Source organism: Simochromis diagramma, unplaced genomic scaffold, assembly GCF_900408965.1.
Source record: "Simochromis diagramma unplaced genomic scaffold, fSimDia1.1 OVJJ01000487.1, whole genome shotgun sequence".
NCBI lineage: Eukaryota > Metazoa > Chordata > Actinopteri > Cichliformes > Cichlidae > Simochromis > Simochromis diagramma.
In genome coordinates, this window is record NW_024387305.1 from 2,641,020 (window position 1) to 2,664,495 (window position 23,476).

The window sequence follows — 23,476 nt, forward strand, 5'->3', positions numbered from 1 at the left end:
GTACCAAACAACTCACGACCCAGTACCGGTCCATGGCCCGGGGGTTGAGGACCGCTTCCTTAACACACTGAAGCAATAGTGCTAACACGACTGTGCTGCCGGCATTTGGCATTTTCAATCAATTCAGTGAGTCAACTCAGTGGAGTGGGGGGATTGGTAAAGGTCTGATAAAGGTCTGAATCCAGGTAAATTAGATCTGTAAGTTTTAGAAAATTTGAAAACAAAAAATAACTCCCTGAACAAGTCATTTCAGTGTCTGTGGCTCCAATGTCTGGACCTGTTATTAAGACCTTCACGTGTTTATTATCATACAACCCATTTGTTCCATGAAACCAAGACACTACTTTGACTTTTTCAATGTATGTGGTTCTTGACATCTAAGCAAATTACCATTCTGTTATCATTGTATTATTTTATTTAATGCCTGCTTATTTCTACTGCCTTCATATGGCTATAGCTCATGAGGTAGAGCAGGTCATCTACTAATCAAAAGGTTGGTAGTTTGAGCCCTGTCTGCTCCAGTCTGTAACCAACTATCCCTGGGTAAGATATTAACTGCAAGTTGCTCTCTGATGCATCCAGATCAGTGTAGTTGTTCAATAGAAACAATGGTAGCACTTTCTATTACAGCTCGGTAATAAAGCAGTAATAGTAGGATATCAAGGGGGAAACAAGAGGGTAATAATGTGGTAATTATTACCACAGAAATTACCCGAGATATTTCCGGGTAATAATCACACTTCTTTAAGTTAGCTTTAATAGGTTATTCATATGTTATTATAGAGAAATAGGCATTTTTGCTTTTTGCAATGCTATTTCCTCCTTATTACACATAAGACACCTCAGGTAAAAAGCCCCTAAGCTGCCTGTTGTTTCAAAATGGCACCTTAAAAATATTACTGAAATAAATCAAAAACATAATGATTTTTCAGGTGTTAATGAAAACGTGTCATTGCTAAGCCAAATTTTAACAAAGGGAAGAGAGTGATGTAAGGTATGTTTGCTGACAGTGTTTGGTGCTAGGAAACCCTTCACCACCAGGGTCCTTTGCTGTGGTGGGAGATTAGATTACTTCTTAATTTGGACCATGTCTCACACTTCACTTGCTCCATGACATAACATGTAGCATTTCTGTGTAGAGTTGGCACTTGAAACCACTTCTTTCTCAGTTGTGGCTTGTGTTTGTGTAGTTAATCTAATGATTGTGTGTGAGGTATCCAGTTGGCTGCTCTGTGGTACATCACCCCCTCGTGAAGCCACAGTAAAACATGAGATTATGGGCAGGGTTCAGATCTCACACGATGATGGTAAAGAGCAGCTACAGACTCTATATGTAGTCCAGCTGCAAGAACAACAGCACACATGGAGGTCTGTTATGAAAATGTGTCCACATTTGCACTTGGCATCAAGAAGAGCCATCTGTGCACTACGATCAAGAAACACCTGTCTATAACCAACAATGAGTGCATAAAGTCTAACAATTAATAGATGACATATCAACATAAAATAATATTTGCTATTCTTTCTTTTTTTTAACATTTCACATCAGTTATAGTGCCAAAAACTGCAGTCCCATTGATGGCCACTTGAGGCTGGTTGCAGAAGCTAATCGATCCCTGTAGACTGCCCTGTTAGTTTTACCAAGTTAAGTCATAAAAACAACTTTTTCAAAGCCTAAATCAAAAAATTGTTTCAATCATTGTACCTTATTGCTCCCCGAATTTTCTAAAACTTTTTCTGGTTTTCATTCATTTTCACTATATTTTTTTAAATTCGAGAAATGTATGCTTTGATTGACCTCGCCGCTCACTGTATAGACTTTACATCTTTAATGTGTTTGTGTTGTCGGTTCCTCTTGGAGCATTTTTACTACAATTATATGACATATGATACAGTCTGCTGTGAAGTAGCACCCATCTCTTTTATATGCAGTCTATGGTTGTCTCACTACCAGCAGCTCAAAAATCACCAACCACTACAAAAGAACAAGTTCCTGCAGAAGAGATTCTTAGCTAGCGAAGAGAGTGACTGAAATAACTGATTTAATGAGCAGTTTCACCGTACCAGCTGCATATACTTAGACTGGCATGGCTCATGCATTTATTTGAACATTTCAGTACTTTAAAAGTTAAGCCAAGCCACTTATAACTCTTCAAATTAGCATTTCCATAATTTTGTGCTTATGTTCATATAATGGACAAATAGCTTTTAATACATAATATGTGTACCCAGTGCTGGGCTTGGCAAAACACCTCGAGCACATGTTTCACAAAGTGGCAGCAGTTACACAGTCTATGGTTTGAACGCTGACACCTAGAAAAGGGAACCATTAAAGTACTTCTAAGGCTGCAAGGTTATCAAATTGTGTATTATAGAGAATGGAATCACTTATCATATAACCACTTTTACACTAATGAGTCACCCATTAAATAAAAGCTTTTTTTTTTTTATCCTTTTTCATCCTGCCTTGGTATTCATGATTATATAGAAAAAACTATTACATGCTTTCAGATATTTTTTATCACCTTCTAAAAGAGCACATCGTAAACACCAAATGATACACTGTAAAAGGAAATTCTTCCTAATACTGAATCCTCGAACCTGCTTTACAAAAACATCTTTCACATTATCTGCATGGATATAAATGTGTCAATACACATTCAGAAGAACTGATGTGAAAGGAAACAAATATGTAATGAGACTTTTTCTCATGCTGCGGCGCTTTAATTAGCCCACTGTGAGCCACGTGGCAGTGCCTCATTCATCCACAGCCAGTGAGCTAAACAGTTACAAAACTAACTCTCTTAGAGCAATACAGGGTCGATTTGGATGTTTAAAAGGAGGGGAACTATAAATCACAGTCATCTGCAGGACTACTTAAATTTAAGGAATAATCATTTTAAACATTTAAGTACACAGCAATCTGCTCTGTTAGTGCATGAACATTTCGACTGGCTGAAAGGGCTAAAAAAAATGTAAAAAATAATGAAAAATAAAAAAATAAAAAAACTTAATTTAGCAGCAAATTTGATTTTTGTTACAAATCTCTTGAAGAACAAATTTAAAACGCCTTCTCCACACTGGCTGAAAGTGGTGTAATTATTCACTGAGGAACTGAATGAGCTGCAGTGCCACATGGTCTGTGGTCTGCTGGGTAAAGCCTCAGAAGAGGCGTCTGCCTGCAGCTGTCAAAAAAGGGCTCTGGAGCCTGAGATATGTGTCTGAGGAAGCTGAATTATGAAAGCTGACTCTTGGGAAACCCTGTTTGATGACAGTTAGAATAAATACTGTCTCTCTTTAGTGATTACCTTTGTAAAGTTTAAAAAAAAAAAAGCTTGTCAGGAATAAAGAGACACGTTTTTCTTCGTACTGTCATTACATTTTGTCAACAAACAGAGCAAGAATGGATGGAGCTAAAAACAGGAGCTGAACTGAAAATCTTGGTAGATTTGTTTAAGTGATGCACAAAAATAGTGAGGTGCTTCAATGTCAAGGAAAATCTTTGATGACAGTTTTGAAATGTCTAGACTTGTGTCTTTAAGCACATGCTCAGATTTTAACAGACGGAGTCAAGCAGGTTTTTTTTGTTTGTTTTTTTTACTGGACATACATAACAGCAGCTGCATTGAGCAAAACATTATACATAATATCGGGTATCAGTTCAAACACCGGAAACCACCTGACACGATGGCTTAAAAGTAAGTTATTACTTTGATAAAACTTAAACTGCAAACAATGCAGCATTCATTTTTAATGACACCACCTTCATTTTAATCACTCAAACTGGATAAAATCAACAATGTTGTGACACATAAAAATTTAACGAATCAACATGACTGAACTTCAGTGACATGTAACTGAAAGCGTCACGTCACTTTTATATCTTAAAACGTTTAAAAACCCAAACACGAGGATGTGTACAGATAAGTATTTCAGTTAACGCGTTCGTTACTTGTTAACTGAACCATTAGCTTCAGTGCTTGACTACAGACTGTGCTTACAATACATAGAGTCCAGGTGAGTCGGTGAGTTCACAGATAATTGAAGGTGATCTGATCATGTAGCATTTTATGATGTCAGACACTGAATGACAAAGGAAACGGTAAAAGCCTCTCAGGAAACAGTTTGAAAAAAAAATAGCATTTCTCGGAAATATGCCTGTACGAAGGAGTGGCCAGCTAAAAAACCAGAGCATTACATGAAACAGAAATGATTTAAGCCTCTGCTGACTCAAGGAATTTAAAGGGAAAAAAAAAAATAGAGGTTTGTCCAGTTACTTTCCCTCCCAAGCGTCTTCCCTCTGCTTGGCTGCCAGGCGCTTTTGTTCTGAAAGATAAATCACACGACAAACAAAAGTCTTATATTTATATCACTGTCTTTGCCGCATGAAGAGCAGTAAAGAGCTGAAGATGATTGCATATTAATCTTCACATAGAACCATACATGGCATCTGTTCCAACACCAAGTTTAGTATTTGTTCACTGATGGTAGTGCAGCATTGAGCCTAAACTGAGAACAAAGGAGCTTTTTTTAAGTGTGCTTTACTTCCTGACTTCCTGGACTGACTGTCATTGGATGGCCAGTGGTTGTTTTCTGGCCCTATATACTTATTTTCCATCTGTGAAAGGAAATGGTTGCTTTACTGATTATAGATTTACTGTAACCTACACAGCAATGGACGGACTTCCTTTGGCACTACATTTGAAACTTTCCACTTTCTTCAGTTAAGTATGAAAACAGCTCCCACTTGTGGTGGTAACTTTGTGATACAACTATTGGGACAGTAATTATTTGTACTTACGTCTCAGTTTAACTGAGCACCCTGTATGACCCTCACGCATAAGCTACCGAATCCATAATTAGTTTAGCAACCGCCCACCCAAGATGAGACTTCAGCCCAAAAAGTAAGTGGAGACCTAAAGAAGTACAACGTACCTCTTGCTTCCTGGAGTTTCTTCCTCTCTGCCTCACGCTGCTCCTTTGTGAGGTTGCTCTTTACACCGAGGGCACCGATCACAAGCTTCCGAGCCAGTGCTGCACTCGTCTGAGGTCTCTCTTTAGCAGGCAGGAGGTAGTCTGGGGGCAACAGGAAAGGAGGATATATATAAATGTGGGAGATACAGAACAGTTTTTAAGCGCTTTAAATTTTTAATTTGTGGTGTAATACAACCTGGATGGCACCAAAATACACTTTACAAACATCACAATAACCCCAAAACCACGTCATCTTAATTAAGCCTGTAACATATGCAACTGGCTCATTCTACATATTTCCATTTATTTCTTCTTCTGCTGTCATTTACTTTAGCTGACTGAAAGAGTACGGATCATCTCAAAGAGAGAAACTGGACCACCAATCAGCATTTCAGTGGAGAAACTGAGGAGTAAAGCAGGCAAACCAGGCATAAGTATAAACACTGGCAACAACATCAGCTATTTGTGTAGGCTGCACCATAGGTGAGATTCAATTAGAAGTAGAAATTCAGTTTCAGTCTGAGGAAGCGACAGACACAAACCAAACACACAGTCAAGAATGCAGAGTATCTTGAAAGACTAAACGGTAGTGTACTGGAGAATTGGATATAAAGCTAAAGGGTTTTCTCAACAAATATGGATTTGCTTTATTATTATACAAACACAAAATTATGAAAAATGACAAACACAGATATGTGCAATCGCACCTGAGCAGCTACGGGCTTTGGCCTTTGTTGCAGAGGAAGATTTGGAAAGTGGTCGCAACTTCATCAGTGGATTCTTGGATCTCAGAGCTTCACGAGCTTAAAAGGGAAAATGAACAAAATGTAATAGTCGGTGAGTTTAATATCTCCTTACAACTGAAAAATGTGTTTTTCTAACCTGAAGTCAGAAAAACGATGGCACGAGTAACAGAGTAACAGAGACACAATCTCAAAAGCTCAGGAGCAAACAGCATTAAGATTGTTGGCCAGGATTTTCTTTACTAAAACAATTCTACTTACAACATCGTAGCAAGATGATGAGTCACAGCAATGACACTTAATGCAGAGCATAATGAACTGTAATTGCCTTAAATGTGAGGCAGAGCTTTACTTACCTGCTATGGGGCTTGAGAAAAGGCCGAGGGCATGTGTGTCATCAATCCATTTAATGTCAAATCCTCTCTTTCTGAAAAGACAGTCAGAAATCACACAAGGTAGTAAGAATATTTCACAACATGCCCTCAGAGCATTAGCTCTAAAAGGAAGACCGTGCTCCCTAAAGACTTTTAAAAACTTTTTTTGTCTTAAAGTAAACCTACTATCCTTTCCTTATTTTCTAACTTATACTGTTACAATGGTAGATACTCATCTAAATGCTCTATTAAAAAAGTTTCTTCTACTTCATCTGCATGATGTCAAGAACAGCCTGGTGGAACAGTGGTCTTGGAGTGAGCACAGAAGCCCCTCTCACCTGCAGTCCCACCCAATTAGAAGAACACAGCTAGCACCAAGACAAAAAAAGAGCTGCAGCAGCTGGTTTCAGACAATGGCTGAACTCAGGGCTGCACCATGGCTCAGTATACGATAAAAAAAAGGATTATTTCAAACTGTGAATCATGCAAATAGATGCAGGGGTTTACTGACATCTCTGCAAATATAAAAGGACATACAGTATATAAGGCAAAAACAAAGTATGTACAATTCTAACTTGGTTAGAGACTTACTGGTAGCACTGAAACAGCTTAAGAAGGTCTTCTGTTTTGAACTCTGTAGGGAAATCGTAGATCTCTACAATATGAGATAGTTCATCCTCTGTGAGGTCAACGTCATCATCATCATCATCATCATAACTGGCTCTGTCCATGTTGTAGTAATCAAACCTAGGCTCTTGGATTGACTCCTTCTTTTTTCCTTCCTTCAAAGCCAGCTGTGCATGCAAGGCAGGCAGGAGAGAAGACAATGATGAGAAGAGAAAAAGATCTGTTTTGCATCATATTAAATAGGATTTTTTAGGTTAATTATCAGCAGTGTGTATGTGAATCTGGGTGGACATTATTCTGCTTGTCACTTTTAAAAACACACTTTTTTTCGAAGGCTTTTTAGGAGTAGTACCAGAGTCAGCTTGTAGTCAGTTTTAGTCAGCTGTTGGTCACTCTTAATCTTTTATATTTAGTTAATTTTATTCATTGTATATTTTATTGTCTGTTTTACTCATGTTTTAATATTTAATATTTTTCTTTTTCCATTTATGTATTTATTTTATTGGTATTTATATTTATTTCTTTGTCTGCTTAATGTATGGTTTTTAACTGTTATCTCTGTTTTATTATTGGAAAGCACTTTGGTCAACTTTGTTGTTTTTAAAGTGCTATATAAATAAAGTTGGATTGGACTGTCTTGGGTTTTGATTATCAAAACCTAAATCAAGCTCTCACCTCTTCAAGCAGATGTGGATCCAGACAGTCTCCATCATCGTTGAACAAGGTGTCCCAGCTCTCCTCTTCCTGCTGTGCAGTATCGCCTGCCTCCACTTTGGCTGAAGACTCCCCATTAACCTCAGCCTCTAAACCCTGTAATCGGTCCTCCTTCACATCTGGCTTAACGTCGTTGTTTTGCGCTTCACCTCCATCTCCTTCTCCCCCAGCGGGCGATGGTTTATTCGCTCCTCCAGCTTTGTCCTTCTTGTTCTTGGCGTTCTTTCGTGCTTTGTCTGTGTAGCGAGGCCTGGTTTTTGGTTTAACTTCTCCCTGAGTCTGAGCTTTCTCTTTCGAGGCATGAAGTCGTTGTTTGGGGACGTACAGAGGCTGACTTGGCCTCTTTGATTGAGAGGGAGGTGTAGGTGTTGGTTGAGTTGGACCACAGTCTTCTTTAAGCTGCACATCCTCCATGGTTAAATGATGTTAAAGTATCTGGATCATGGAGGAACGAGAACATGAACATTGTCAGACCTTCACAGATTTTCAAAACACTCTAAATTTACTTTAAAGACTTTATTAAGGAATGAAGCAGCCAGGTACGCGGCAAGCAGCCTTCTAAATAAACAGGATTTGAATAACTAGCTTCAGTTAGCTAACTAAACTTCCTCCCGTGTAGCTTGTAAAGATATTTTTAAATGAAGAAATAAATATAAAATAAATAGCGGTTAATGTTACATTCATTCATGTTCATTTATTTTCACTCAGAATATTTAATCTATAATTAAATCAAATAAATTTACTCTGTCGGCTTACCCGTTTATGATTTGTTTAACAACAGACTTTCGTCGCACACTTGACGCAAGCAAATCCTAGCGCAAAGCGTAGTGGGAAATTGTGTTCTTCTACAGCACTGCCGCTCCGAAATCCGGAATAACTACCAGGTTATTAGTTCCTTTTTCCAACGAATTTTCTTTTCCTTTGTAGTTCAACGAGTTTCCCCAAAAGAAATGGTAAATATACTTTCTACCGAATCCATCTTTTCTGTGCCATCGTTTAACATAAACTACAAACAAACCAAACCCTCGGGTGCAAGAGACACGTGCACAGAAATTCAGCTCAGCCATTGGTCACCATCTTCATCGGTCAGATAGTTCTTCGCTGATTGGACAGTTTTCTCCGTGTTACACAAGGTGTTTCGTAAATTTGTAATTTATGAAACTTATTTGTGTAATAGAGGCGTTGACAAGCTCGCTTCACAACTATAAACACATCATCTTCACTGCAGGAGACACATTTTCTCCTCCACACCTTGATACGGTAAGACGGTATTGCCATAATGAAGGGAATGAATTCTTGCTCACGCTTCTGCTCTGCACAAAATGGGGAAAAGGCTTCATCCATGTTTTTATTAAAATCAGTGAATTGCATGTTATTACGCTGGAGGAAAAACAAGTCAGAAATACAGAAAATGTATTTGCTGGAGAGCATTAATAACATATTAGTAGTTTTTGCGTTTTGTGTTTTTTAACGTCTTGAAATTTTATAGCTTTCTTAAAGGATTTAAAGGCTTTTGGTTGGTAGATTTAGACAGAAACACTCCACGTTTAAAACCATGTCTGGTGGTTATGTTTTTGCTTTTTCTTCTTTCTTTTAACGTACTTATTTGATCGCTTTCGATCAATTCGGATAATTCTATTTTCATATTCAGTTTCAATTGTTAAGAAATGTTGTTTTGTTTTGTATTATAATTCTCAGTTTCAGATGTTTCTTGCAAGTTTTGTTCAAAACAAGATATCTTCCTGACTTCCGTGTCTCGCCAGGTTGGAATAATGTGGGGCTCGGGTCTGCTGCTCCTACTAGTGACACTCTGGCATCACTCCCATGCCCAAAACCTGAATCCCATGCTTCAGGTTGTTACACAGACCATGCTTCCCCCTGACAATCTGCACAATCCCACACAACTCAACTATGGGATGGCTGTGACAGATGTGGATGGTGATGGTGACCTTGAAGTGGTGGTGGCAGGGTAAGTGTGAGTGTTAGTGTATTACCATGTGTGAGGATTTTTATGCAGAAATTTGTGATTAAAAAAATAAATCAAAATCACGTTTTCTCTCAGGTACAACGGGCCCAACCTGGTGCTGAAGTATGACAGGACTCAAAAAAAGCTGGTAAACATTGCTGTTGATGACAGTAACTCTCCATACTATGCTCTGAGAGACCAGGCAGGAAATGCTATTGGAGTTGCCGCCTGCGATGTGGATGGAGATGGACGAGAAGAAATCTATTTTCTTAATACAAACAATGCCTACTCTGGTAAATATGATATTGCAAAGTCATCCTGAAATTAAAGTGTCATCAAAGTAATTTGAGGGAACCAAATAATTTTTCTTTCTCTGTGAAGGACGAGCAACATACACTGACAAGCTCTTCAAGTTTCGTAATGGCCGCTTTGAAGATCTGCTCAGCGATGAGCTGAATGTACGTCGTGGTGTTGCTAATCGGATGGCGGGACGTTCAGTCGCATGTGTTGATAGAAAGGTGAGTAAACCCACCTATTTCTTCTATCTCATTGCATTTGAGTACATTATACGTTATTCTAAGTTACCGATGTTTCTGTGCAGGGAACAGGCCGTTACTCAGTCTACGTGGCGAACTACGCCAGTGGGAATGTTGGCCCCCACGCTCTCTTAGAAATGGACGAGGCTGCCAGTGATGTGAGCAAGGGCATCATCGCGCTGTCTGACGTAGCTGCTGAGGCCGGAGTCAACAGGTACACAGGTGAGATGTCACAGTGTTTACCTGAAACATGGGATTTTTTTTTTTTTTTTTTTTTTTTTTTTTTTTTTTTTTTTGAAGTTGTCAAAAACAACTGAAAGCTTCACTGTTGGCTCGTTGGTCAGGTGGTCGCGGTGTGGTCGTTGGACCAATCCTGAGCGAGTCGAGGTCTGATGTGTTCTGTGACAATGAAAATGGACCTAACTTCCTGTTCAAGAATAATGGAAATGGGGCTTTTGTTGACATGGCAACACAGGCAGGTGAGAATGAAGTGGTAAGGGAACATGAAGCCTAACTCAGTAGTACTTTCTGCAGTCTGTCCTTCAACTTATGGTTTCACATCAGGTATTCTTTGTCTCATCTCACTCTTCCATTATTTGGTTTCTAATTTTAGCTCTTTACCCTGTGAATGCCAGCTAGGAGGAACCTTTGTTTCACTTTTCTGAACTGAATGGCTCGTGTCATATTTCAGGCCAGCTTATAGAACAAAATGCTTGAGTGTGCATCAGAAGTTAGTGGGCACCTGCTATGACCTGTTGTGGTAAATTGACAGCTTCGCTTTTACACTCAGCTCTCTCCTTACCACAACAGGTCGTAGCAGGTGCTGCCCTGTTTGACTTTAATCAGTCTATTTGCTTAGCTTACTATAACATTTGCTGGCTGTCTGGTAGGCTCATAAGGATAACACCTCATGAAGTAACACAGCCTGTCATGTGAATATTAATCAAACACAAGTGAAAATGCTAACTGGTGAGTTTAAGACATTCAGGTATGTGGAGCGTCTTACTGTTATTGAGCCAGGCTGATTTATCCCCCCAGAATCCAGTCCTTATGCTAAACTAATCTAGCAGTCTCCTGGATGTAGCACTAAATATAAGAGACATATGAAGGTCCTCTGATCACTTTTACTTAATTTTTTTTTATTGTAAAAAATTGTATTCCAGAAGCACTGTGATTAGTTGCTTCTAACACTGTGCCCATGCAAACAGGTGTGGAGGACCAATACCAGCATGGCAGAGGAGTAGCGCTGGCTGACTTCAATGGAGATGGAAAGACAGACATTGTTTATGGCAACTGGAACGGCCCACACAGACTTTTCCTGCAGCGCAGCGATTCCAGTTTCCAGGTAAGAGAGGAGTGACAAAATTGGCAAAAACAAAAGGTTTTAATAAAGTGTATCTTGAGAGAAGTACAATTTTCTTTGCAGAATATTGCTACTGGAAGATTTGCTGAAGCCTCACCTATTCGCACAGTCATCGCTGCTGACTTTGATAATGACAAGGAGTTGGAGGTGTTCTTTAACAATATTGCCTACAGAGGAAATGCTCCCAATAGGCTGTTCAGGTTAGATTTCATGTATTTGTTAAATTTCCAATGAAATGTCTTTGTTAATTAAAAAATAACTGTTACTAGATTTATTTATTTTTTTGACTGTTTCCTTTTTTGCAGGGTCTCAAGGAGGACTAATGCAGACCCTTTGATCCAGGAACTTAATGTGGGAGACGCTGAAGAGCCACAAGGGAGAGGAACAGGTCTGTAAACTCTTAATATCAGAGCACATTTTGTGCTGTTTTTCCTATGCATTTAACCGGCACGGTACATCTTAATGGATATCAGTTTAAAAATCTAACATATATTAAGTTGCCAATTCTTTTAGATGTGTAGTCCCAGGCAATACAGACACAAAATAGTGATATACAGATGGTTTTTTTCTAAAATATTACAATCAATTGAGAATGATTTTTATGGCTTTCTTGAAAAGTGACTCTATTGAAGTGTTGTTTCACCTGGTAACAAAACAATAATCAATATGTGAAAATATTAGAGAACATCCTAGCCTGTTAAAATATATTGATGTTGCCTGAACTGCCTCTGTGTTTGGATGAGCCTCAGAAATATAACTGTCAGGGAGACTCCCCATTGACATTGATGTGTAGGTCAGTTCAGTGAAAGCACTCTGTGTGTTCTGGACAGGTGGTACTGTGACTGACTTGGATGGGGATGGACAGCTGGACCTGCTGTTGGCACACGGGGAGAGCGCCCAGCAGCCAATCTCTGTCTTTAAGGTCACGCAGGTGGGTGTGCGTGTGTGTATTTGTGGGGCGGAGTTTGTTTGTTTTTCTTTTTACTAACAGCCTAATGATATACCTACTAACTGGTCTTCTTATTATTAGTTAGCGAATAATAATCCATGAACATCCTTGTTGCTAGGGATCATCCAATAACTGGCTGCGGGTCATTCCTCGCACCCAGTTTGGTTCTTTCGCCCGGGGTGCCAAGGTGACAGTCTTCACCAGTCAGAGTGGAGCTCACACGCGCATCATTGATGGAGGCTCTGGATATCTATGTGAGATGGAGCCAGTCGCCCACTTTGGTTTAGGTGATTTCCTTTTAAATGTTGTAGACACTGAAAAAACAGCAGACACCTCACAAGTAAACACTAGAGCAGATTGTTGGCCAAACAGCTTTTTTTTTGTGATCGTGCATCTATCCTGTCAAACACTAGAACTCAGTATGTGTGCCTTTTGTCATTGGTGTTTTTAGACATCTCAGCTAAAAAATAGTATCCCTGATATTTTTTTACTTTAAACCAGATACTGGTGTTATAACTAATGGCTGGTAAAAGTTTACAAATTTTGGGATATAAGCTAATGTCCTTTCTTGCTAAAAGTAAGATGAGATGCTCTCACATCAGTCTGTAAAACATAGTTTGATAGTCAGGAGGCAGGTAGCATCCCAGAAGATATTTTTAAATCTAATCCCAAAATACAAATTTGTACTTGTAAAATGTAACGTAGTATTGTGTCTTGTACCCATGACTCCCAGGAAATGATGAGGTGAAGGTGCTCGAGGTCTCCTGGCCAGACAGCACTAGTTTTACTCGAGCTCTTCAGGCTGGTGAAATGAACTCTGTGTTGGAAGTCACCTATCCCAAAGAAGGGGAAACCACTGAGCTTGCCAATGACACGCAGGTACACAGCCCGAATTCCCAGCATGAATTATGAACACGCCTTTTTTTTCTGTTAGTGGAGCAGTGAATTGAACCACACCAAAGCCTTAATCTCTCTCTCTCTCTGGTTAGTTTAATTATAAGATATTTTACTCCTACCTTTCAAAAAATAAAAGTAAATTGTTTTTAAAACGTCTCAGAATCAGCTTATTTGGTTTGGATAAAAACCTTTTCCTCTAAAATTTTTTTTCTTTTCTTTTTAGTGTGGTAACGGCTTTACTGTCAGGAATGGACGCTGTGCAGGTGAGCAAGTCTTAAAGATTCATAAAATAATCCAAAACCAGATATTATTTTATTTTTTAATTGAATGTTTATTTTTCTACAGGTCTTTAAAGAGAATCACATGAAATGCAATAAAGGATTTTTGTGGTTTACAATAATGTTACAGAAAAAAAAATGTCTTTTGCTTTGGTTTTTAAAAGGGAGAGCTGGTTGTTTTTCTTTACTCTGTGAGCAGATTTATTTCATTTTCCCTTTTTTTTTTTTTTTTTTTTAAGATTTCTTTTCTCTTTTATGGCTTTAAATGAAGTGAATAAACTTGTTCCTATCAATACACCGGCTCTTTCAAATTATTTCATAGCTCAAAAGTCAGTCTTAACTGTTCTAGTACTCACATTTTAATCCTCCAGTCTCAGCATTAACTTTCCAAATGCTACCCTGAGAGTAACAAATGCAAGGAAGTGTTTCCTGCGTGACTTAAGAGATGCTGAATTTGCACTAAAAACGTGCTGAAACAGAACAAGACACACGAACTGTGGCTGACACAGAGTAACTGAAAGTATTTAGTGCAAACCACAAAGGTTACCCTGAGTTCCCCAATTTTCCCCACTTGTACCTGTCCTCGTCTTCACACGTGGATGACCAAGTCTTCATTTTTAGTCATTCTGTTTGTTTAGTATTAATCTGATGTCTGCTTGTCTGTCTCGTCCTCCCTCACTGTTACTCTCCTCTGTTCTCTCCACCCATGCAGCATTGGCTCCATTTTATGATGGTGTTCGATCTTCGGTCTCCATGTTTGAAGCCTCCTGGTTTAAGACAGTTTTATTACAGTGTGTTTTATTCCTGTCTGCAGTATCAGAAATGAAGTGAGACTAGTCTTTAGGGAAAAGACAACCTCTATCCAGCGCTGGTCACCTGGATCTAACACCTGCTAGAACAAATTACTGTGACATGCATGGAGCATGTCCGTCCTGAACTTTGCTTGTTTGTTTTGATGAGCTGGCTGCATGTGGAAGCTGTAGTGCCAAATAACCAGTTAGTGCATGCAGGCATGAGGAATTTGTAACAAAATAAGCAATACGCTTAAATTGTTAAGTAATTTTTTAAGGCAGGTTTTTTTTTTTTTTTTTGTTACCTCTGTGCTACTTAGATATCGGTGACTGTTAGCAGTGTCCACAATACCACGGCCCTGAGTGGACATTATCAATTTGTTAATTTCTTTACCACTTTGTCAGCTTTGTCTGCTGTGAAGACAAAATGCCTTTAGAAAAAAAGGGCTGCATAAAATTATACATCTTTGGTTTTTTTTGGAAATGGTGTCCGTGTCCAGTAAATTTAAGATTTAATGATGTTTAATATTGTTGTCTTTTACACTGATTTACAGATCATGTTACTGTCAAGCTAAAGAATTAAACCAAATATTTTGGTAATAAACTCTAAGCTTACTGACATGTCAAACAAAGTGTACACAACATTGCCTTTGAGTTTAAGTGACTCATCCAGCAGCTACATTATCACTGATTTGGGCTGTTTGCTTACTGTATCTTTAATGCATTATTGATAACTCAGTGAGAGCTTTGACACTGAAACAAAGCACTTGGATTTTAGACTAACAATTTGATCAAGTACTGAAAACTGTGGCGCTCAGAGGAACTACACGACCAGTATGTCATCCGTAGGCGTTGCTATGAGCAATCCTCTTCACCTTCCATGCTGAGAGTATTAATGCAGAAATGTTAACCAGTGCTGCTTTTGATATTTGCAAACTTCCATTTAGCAGCTGCTCTTCTATATTCCTGCTTAGATAATCTGTGTCCTTCCTTCCATCACATTTGATTTGATGCCGAGGATGGTAGTGTTGTCCGAATGGGGCAGGTTCAACTAGAAAGATTTTTATACCCAATCTAAATGATGACACTCTAAGGCAGAGAGAAAAATTGGCAACAACAGATAAAGGGAGGGAAATATGGATGCCTGGGAGGTATTTATAGCGTTGCACTTGCTTGTTTACATGAAACTTGGTTTCTGGTTTATGTCCAACAAGCAGCTCAGATTGAGTACTGAGCCTTTTCTTATGTTTGTAATCATTTAAAATGCTTAATATGAGTAACACTGATTTCATATATTTGTATAACACAGATAATACAAGAACAATGAGCTCGATGGGGCTGTGATGAAACTGTTTATTTGACGCCAGTCATTTCTACCATGTGTATTAAAACAATAAGCAGTATGAAAACTTGTTCTTGCACAAAATGTCACCAAAATAAAAGAAACATTCACATTTGTGAGCCAGTTTGTTTGTTTTTTGGCAGTTATTTTTCTTTGGAAGTCTGTTCATAAAGCAAGGAAGGGTTGGTGTATTTTCATAAACACTTACAGGTATAATTTAGGAAGACATTTCTGACCCATCCCTTCTTTACTTACTGCTGCGCGTCACGCACAACGAGTCTTTGCATAATCTAAATTTAGGAAGAGTTGCTCTCGCTCAGTGAAACCAAGAGGTTAGTACTTGGATTTGTGGCTATGACTTTAAAAAAGGAAATACAAGCTTCATCAGAAATATGGAGGATCTGCTACATTATGGATGACTTAAATGACATTCATCTGCTGCCAGACAGCATGATTTAGAGCCGATTTGGAAGAGGTGCTGAATTTGGGGTCTAGTCTTGTGTTTGGTCCAGTGTTTTTGGGGTGCAGCCCAGGTTGATCTGGCCTACGTGGTACAATGACAGCAGGTGAGGCACTTCGTCCCTTTTATCTTGAAATCAGACAGGAAGGAGAGAAATGGTGGGATCACACAAAGCATTACTAGCTGCATCTTTTCATCCTTTTCATTGAGACATTACATCTTAGCAAAAGTGCATCAGCACCTGCACATTTCTCTCGTAATAAACCACTAAAGTGCGTGTTTCAAGTGTCTACTGTGAACAAGTTAAGGACATGATGGGGGAAAAAAAAAACTAGTGAATACTTTGTGTGAGCGTAGCTGAGGGGGTGGTTGGTGTTGGAAGAGGAGTCGTATTACATCCTAGGTTTTCCTTCATGGTTGTGAGTGATCAGGTGGACGCAGGTTTAGGAAGTATCCAGTCATCGAGCAGTGCTGCCGGACACAGAGCTGCTCCCTGAGCTGGAGCCACTGGAGCCCCGATCTTCATAGATGGAGATCTCTATCTGTTAAAAGTTGTTAAGGAACAAAAATGATCTGTGGTTTATAATAAATTGCACAAATATTTTACAGAAAAGTGGTTTTGTTTTGCTTTTTTTTTGCAATACACCCAAAATTCAGAATAAGGATACAACACGCATTCCCCTTTCTATGGGATCTGTGATAAGGAGACCTCTGGGAGCATAAATCTTCTCATTCTGCTCCTGAATGTACTTGGCAATCTTCTTCAGCACCTGACACACAGACAGAAGAGGAAAAATGAGAAGCAATATAAAATCCAAACTACATGTTAATTTGTCCCAGACCATCAAAATGTATTCGATTCTGACCTTCTCATAACGTGTCTCCATGCAGAGGAAAATGAGATATGCTGTAGCGCAGGCCAGACACCCTTCCAAGTAGGACTGTCCTCCAATCTTTTCCGCCTCTGCATAATAGTTATTCAGCGTCTTCACAGTGTCCTCAAACAGTGTTCGCTCGATCTGGAGACATACAAAAGAGCAGAAAAGGGGACAGTGAGTAGCAACAGCAAATACTATGTTTAATAAAGTAACTTACTGAGCTGGAGAAAGGAAAAAATATTGCATGATTTTAATTTCCCCTTTGAAGTCCCTTCCATGGAAGACGCTGTGAGTGTTTTATTGCCCGTGCACTTGCGAGATTTCAGCACAAACCTCAAACATCAGCTAACGTGTGAAACTGACCTTCATTTCAAGAATCGTCAGTGCTGATGAGACCTGGGACTCCAGCTATGACCCAGTGACCAGCTGTGTTTATTCCCCCACATTTACAACAATACCTATGAAGCTTTAAGACGAGACCCCACAAGCAACTATGAAAAGAAATTCATCAGTTGCCTACAACAACTTGAAATGGATGAAGCCACTGACTGCACTTCCTGTACCCAGGAAATGCTATACCCTATATATATGGACTTCCAAAGATCCACAAAGGAGTCCCACGCAGTAGCAACTCAGCCACCTACAAAATTTCCAAGCACCTTGCAACCATCCTAGCTCCCTTGTGGGGAACACACATCATCACATCTAAACTCTGAAATCAAAACCCAAGAAGTAGAAGCCTTCACTGTTCACATCGACTCAATGGATAGAATGATAAAGTTTACCAGGAAAGATACAAAGTATAACAGTTTGTCATTTCTGGAAGCCTACACACACAGACCAGTACCTACTCTTTGACTCCCACCACCCTCTGGAACACAAACTTGGAGTAATCAGGACCCTACAACACAGAAACTGTTCCCTTTAAGCCAGAAGGAAAAGAAAGGGAACACACATATGTAAATAAAGCTCTTAAAACATGTGGATTTCCCAATTGAGCTTTCATCAAATCAGCAAGGATGCACAGAAAATAAGGTCAGACACCAACTAGGGAGAATCAGAAGGACAAACGAAGCAATATTGTCATATCTTATGTAGCCAGTTTATCAAAGAAACTCAGGAGAGTCTTCTCCAAGCAGGACATCCCAGTGTAGTTCAGACACAGCCACACACATTTAGACAAAAGCTGGTTCATCCCAAGGAAAAAACCTCCAAACACAAACTAAACAATGTAGTGTATGCTGTACAGTGCAGCGAGGAGGGCTCCATTGGAGAAACCAAGCAGCCACTCCATAAACACTTGGCACAACATAAAAGAGCCACCTTGACAGGACAAGACTCAGCTGTACATCTGCATCTAAAGGACAAAGGTCACTCGTCTTGAAAGACGAGTCTAAGAGGCCATCTATGTCCACTCTGAACAGAGGGTGTGGCTTACAACACCAACTGTCTGCCACCTACAGTGCAGTTTTGAAATCCCTGCCCAGATGCCTAAACGCCCACTCACATCATGCGTCAGTTGATCTCAATAGGTCATATAATAGGGTGAGGCAAGGTCTCACAATGGTTTCACCCAAACCTCTGGTTATAATGACCCACACCCTTTTTCCCACCTTGGCTCATGTGATGAGGCACATAATCAATAGTGGGTCAGCAACCCTCTTAATGGACGACTTACACCTCATACTTTTTACTCCACAGTGATAAAAGCTAGCGAGGTAATGACTGACCAAATCACAGAGCTTTGTGCGTATATCATTCTACACAGCATAAAAATTTTATCTAGCAATCAGGAATTTTGTTTGCTTTATCTACATGTGAAAGAACCGATCTGAGTCATGAAACCCTTATATTGCTACATTAAAAATCAATAAAATAAAGGGAATTAAGTGTCTGATGCTGAAAGATTCACTTTTTGTCCACCCCAAATGAACTCTACACACATATGATATGATGACATAAGGCTTTATTCTATACGTGTTAAAATGATGCCAAAAATAGGGAACATGATCCTCAATAAATAACATGTTTAAAAAGAAGTGGGAAGAAGCATTCAAATACGCTGAAACCAGTGAACAACAGAGAATGTGGAGTGATTTGTGATCCAGCATGTGTTTTGCTTTACTCGGTACTGAAATGAAACTTTGTTACTGTATATGCGTTTATAAGATAGATTTCCAGCTTATTTTGCATCTATTATCAAGCATATGAATGTCATGATAATGCCTTTTAACAGACTTTTTCTTTTCAGACCATGATGCTAACAAAGATCTAAATGCTTGTATGATCTGCACCTATGAAAACACAATATAAAACCTAGAATTAAATCACATTACACTGTAACTCCTCCAGTTTCCTTACCCTGCTCTCCAACTCAGAGGGGAACTTGGTCTGAAACTTGCAGGTGGTTCCTTCACTGTAGTCTCTCTGAATGAATACTTTGTTGGCCAGAGATGCACTGTGCCTCAACTCCTGCAGGTTATGAAACTGTGGGAATCAAATAACACACACAGAGAGAGAGTAATACAGTAAGGGTTAATATAGTATCTCTTTAATGAGTCCCAAAAGAGAGCTGTGTATCCCTCTATGTGCATCCCTGAGCACCTGTTCACCTGTAATGTGTACAAACAGCAGCTGATTTAGAGGAACAGGGTGATGGAGTAGATGTGATCGATCACTCGTTGGCTCAGTGTCTGCACGCTTTTCTGCCTTGTTGACTGCTGGAGCAAAGCCCAGCATCAGACATACGATCTTTTACACACACACACACACTTTCTCTTGGTCTTTCAGGAAAGCAGGGAAACGGGACAACATTTCACTACGGCTAAACACAGATCGATTACACGGAACAAGCTGAAGCAGACTTATAGAGGCCAAACAAGTATTACATACAAGCTTGTTTATGCTTGATATAATCAGTTTTGTGCGTCACCATTATTTTTGGTTACATGAAAGCACAGATGGAGGGAAAGGGAGTCAGGCAAAGCACGGAGGAAGGTCGGGGTGGAGTGGTTTCTGTCCATGGTGCTGAACGGCTGTCCTCCGTGTGTGTGTGAGTGGGTATGTGTGTGTAGTCAAACACAGTTGCTTGTCACCGGATTAACGTGGCTTCTCAATACACAAAAACAGATCTGCTTTCACCAAAACAGCTTAACATGGCAGGGACGGAGGGGGCTGCACTGATCCTTTTTTCTTATAGCTCAGCTGACTTTCAAAAATGCCTCCCTCCCTTTTTTTTCTCTTTAAACAAAATACTAGAACGCGTTTATGTGGTAAAAAAAAAAAAAAAAAAAAAAAGACAGAAATGAAAACGACCAAATCCTCTGGCGAAACTGGCGTGATAATGTAGGACACAGTGGTCACTCCAGATACAAGTGATCCGCACAGGTTAACCGTGTGCAGCCTCCATGCCCTCAACGTCCGTGTTAACTGGAGCCGCGCCTGTTTCGTTTAAACCTTCATGTCACTGTTCGTGCCGGTAACCGGACCCGAGCTGGAAATTAAACCGAGCGAGTGTCTTACCTCTGTCGCCATGTTGCACCGTGCATCCGTGGCTGTAGGGACGAGTCCCTTCACGCTCTGAAACCGCTTAGTGGGACACGGAAGGGGGGAGGGTGAGGAGAGGAGGAGAGGCTTGTAATCCTGAGGGGGCGGGGCTTATTGTAGTAGAGTGTTCGGCTTTTTCTTCAGCCTCAACTTGACTCTGCAGGACGTCGGGGTGGGGGAGACGACCTCCAAACCTGAAAAATGCAGCCGGAGCGGAGAATGTGGAAGTGTCAAAAACTGCAGTTCCTCTGCTGGCCACTTGAGGCGGTCTCTGAAAGGGAGTCAGCTAGTTATCTGCCATGCTGCACATTTTGGTATGGATCAGATATGAACTAAATATTGCCGATACCAATACCGATACTGATATGTTTAACCTATAAAGGCAACTTACAAAGGGTTTAAGGGGTTAGGTTTCTTTTTTGGAGACCTGGAATGTCAATGTGCCTGTCTTTAATACACTTTGGGTCAGCTTGTACATGTACATTTAACACAAAAAGGTTCAGACATTTTTCATAGTGTATGTTTGAGGTCTAAATACTGAAGTTGGAGGATAGAATTAGAAATATCAATACTATTGCGCTAGTATTGCGATACTTATACCAGCATTGGGATCGACCCCCCCCAAATAGAGGCAATAGTGTCCCTCCTCACAGCAGTTCAAAGTTTTTATAACTCATTCACCTGATAATTGAATCAGGGGCGTGGCTGCATTGATTGACAGGTGTTCTGACATAGGATGCTGCAGGGCCTCATCCACTATTTGGAGTGCAATTGAGGTTTTGAAGCCATGTGACTGTTAACCAAGTGACATTAACTTGTCTGCCATTTTGGACATATGATAATATAGAGTCAAATCAATAAGACAGAAATCATACAAGTTTAGAGGACATCTGGCAACCATCTCCACATCCAGAACCCTTAGAGTTAGAATTGTGGCCACCACCGTATTTCTGGAAGGTCAAAACTACTTTAAAGCTTAACACAATCCAAAAAGGTGAGTTAAAAAAAAACTCACCAAAACTGTAAACATGTTGTTTTGATTGCTGGGTTTGGTCTTTTCTAGCCTGCTTTTGCCTTTGGAGGCAACCTCAAGAGGCTATTAGAGGAACTGCAGTTATTGATAATTAGGTGTTTGCTTTTAATTTCTTTTACAAAATCTGTTAAAAAGGCTTCATGAAATAAGTTTTTCCTTACAAAACTATATCTAAAACATAAATTTCTGTGACAAGAGCTTTTTGGTTTTATGTTCAGGAAATGAGAGCTTGTTTAAAACAGATTGCAGTCTTGATTATTAGTAGTAGCCTATACTATAAGCTATATGTTAAAGAAAGCAGCATCATTCATCCTAAATTTTCAAATAAAATTTATTACAGCTCCATTTTGTGATTTAACAACTAATTTTTCTCTCATTTAAAAACAATAGAAATGAGTCTAAATGGCAATGAGTTTTTTAAAACTTCAAATGTCACTTCAAGGTCTTACTTGAAGTGTCGTTATTTGTATTTTCTTTCCCATATCTGCACCCTTTACAGTAGAGCTTTCTTGTTTAACCTTCCTCTGGCATAAACATTATGAGTTTATCAGTGGGAGTGACCCATTTCACTTTACACATCATAATTTAATCCACTAGTTCAGACAAATATTTGTAAAACCAACTTTGAGGATCTATCACCAGCATATCACTGAAAATGTTGATACTTGAATAAATTAGTTAAAAGTTAAACACCAAATTTTAAATGAAGGAATTCAAACTTTTATTTCTAAATGGAATAAATCAATCAAATGAAGCTGTTTTGGAAAAAAAAAAGCAAAATAATTTCTGATGCTTTTTTTAAAGTGTGGTACAACTGTGCTTTGAAATGACAATGCCTTTTAGTTGCTAATAAAATGATTCCCATGCCAAAAGGAACATGCTTACCACCTGTCACTTTAATTGCTGCTGTGGTTACACTCATCATGGCCACGAGTGCCATGCTCATTTTGAGCTTTTAATTGATTTCAATGACCGAACTATTCTTCCAGAGTGGAATGATCATACAGCATACATCTTCAACAACTTGTAAAAACAAGTCCTAATTTATTTTTGATTTTCTCTCATCTGCACAGGGTCAAAGTGATACATGTAGCCACAAATATACACATAGACGCACATTTATATTTGGCTAAATGTCTCTTAGCAAGTTGCACCTCGAGAAGGTGCTTTTATTCTTCTGGCATAATCTTGGCTGGATAGTTCTTGGCAGAATTGGTAGAGATCATTTAAATTGGTTGATTTTCTGGCACCAACTCGGCTTTTAAGCATAGTCTACAAATTTTCAGTAAGGTTGAGTTCAGAGCTTTGATTGGGATCATTGTCCTGTTGGAATATTTGACTGTGTACAATTTTCAACCCTTTAGCTGTTGATGTGAAGTCAAGTTGAAGAATTTGGAGGTAGTCCTTCTCCTTTATTACTCCATCAATCTTGTGCAATGCATCAATGGCATTAGCATCAAAACAGACAAAGATGCTTCCACAAGCGTGCTTGAGAGGTGGCATGGTGTTCTTTGGGATGAAAGCCTCACCTTTCTGCTCCTTTAAACATGCCCCTTATAAATAAGCAGATACCTCAATCTTTGTCTCATCTGATCATATTACTTTTCTCCAGAAGGCATCTGGCTTGTCACTGTGGGCAGGTGAAAATTCCAGTCGAGCTTAAAAGTTATAATTTTAGACCAGGGCTTTTGGTACATTCTCAGTCCATTGTAGAAGTCGCTTCACTGTGGACAGTGGCTCTGGTGTTCCACCAGTTTCCAGTTAACAGCAATTCTAACCAATTTTCTCTCACCTGAGGGTGACTATCTTGTAGACCTTGGAAAAGTAGTGATACGTCCAATTGTTAAGTTTGTTCGAACTGATTATCTTTGAATACAGCTGTTTAGAAACGGCTCCAAGAGGCCTTTCCAGTTTGTGTAAATCTCCAGTTCTAATTTAAGGCTTCACTGAGTTTCTTGCACTTTCCAATTGCAGTATTGGTCACTCCACCATGGCAGCAAAGAGA

The 23,476-nt window shown here is 39.4% G+C and overlaps 3 protein-coding genes across 5 annotated transcripts; 1 reads left to right on the forward strand and 2 right to left on the reverse strand.

Annotated features, from left to right (window-relative positions):
• Positions 1–3,524: 3,524 nt before the first annotated feature.
• Positions 3,525–8,250, reverse strand: r3hcc1l (R3H domain and coiled-coil containing 1-like). Its single transcript, XM_040004558.1, has 7 exons — positions 8,189–8,250; positions 7,394–7,867; positions 6,683–6,885; positions 6,074–6,144; positions 5,682–5,777; positions 4,936–5,076; positions 3,525–4,326 (listed from the first exon to the last, which is right to left on the reverse strand). The coding sequence occupies exons 2-7, from the start codon at positions 7,844–7,846 to the stop codon at positions 4,274–4,276; spliced, it is 1,017 nt and encodes a 338-aa protein (XP_039860492.1). The 5' UTR covers positions 7,847–7,867; positions 8,189–8,250; the 3' UTR covers positions 3,525–4,273.
• A 304-nt stretch (positions 8,251–8,554) lies between these two features.
• Positions 8,555–15,669, forward strand: crtac1a (cartilage acidic protein 1a). 2 transcript variants are annotated; one of them, XM_040004551.1, is made up of 14 exons: positions 8,555–8,692; positions 9,196–9,401; positions 9,495–9,691; positions 9,780–9,916; positions 10,000–10,156; positions 10,279–10,413; positions 11,143–11,279; positions 11,361–11,497; positions 11,603–11,685; positions 12,128–12,228; positions 12,365–12,533; positions 12,980–13,125; positions 13,367–13,406; positions 14,134–15,669. In XM_040004551.1, exons 1-14 carry the CDS (start codon positions 8,588–8,590, stop codon positions 14,250–14,252), a joined length of 1,869 nt encoding a protein of 622 aa, XP_039860485.1. In that variant the 5' UTR covers positions 8,555–8,587; the 3' UTR covers positions 14,253–15,669. The 2 variants fall into 2 exon arrangements, with proteins under 2 accessions (XP_039860485.1, XP_039860486.1); XM_040004552.1 differs by lacking the exon at positions 14,134–15,669 and adding an exon at positions 13,489–13,551 and having other exon boundaries at positions 8,557–8,692.
• Positions 15,670–16,419: 750 nt separating this feature from the next.
• golga7ba (golgin A7 family, member Ba) lies at positions 16,420–23,434 on the reverse strand. 2 transcript variants are annotated; one of them, XM_040004560.1, is made up of 6 exons: positions 23,264–23,434; positions 20,415–20,632; positions 19,254–19,379; positions 16,881–17,033; positions 16,683–16,784; positions 16,420–16,556 (listed from the first exon to the last, which is right to left on the reverse strand). In XM_040004560.1, exons 2-6 carry the CDS (start codon positions 20,424–20,426, stop codon positions 16,473–16,475), a joined length of 477 nt encoding a protein of 158 aa, XP_039860494.1. In that variant the 5' UTR covers positions 20,427–20,632; positions 23,264–23,434; the 3' UTR covers positions 16,420–16,472. The 2 variants fall into 2 exon arrangements, with proteins under 2 accessions (XP_039860494.1, XP_039860495.1); XM_040004561.1 differs by lacking the exon at positions 23,264–23,434 and having other exon boundaries at positions 20,415–20,673.
• Between the last annotated feature and the right edge of the window lie 42 nt (positions 23,435–23,476).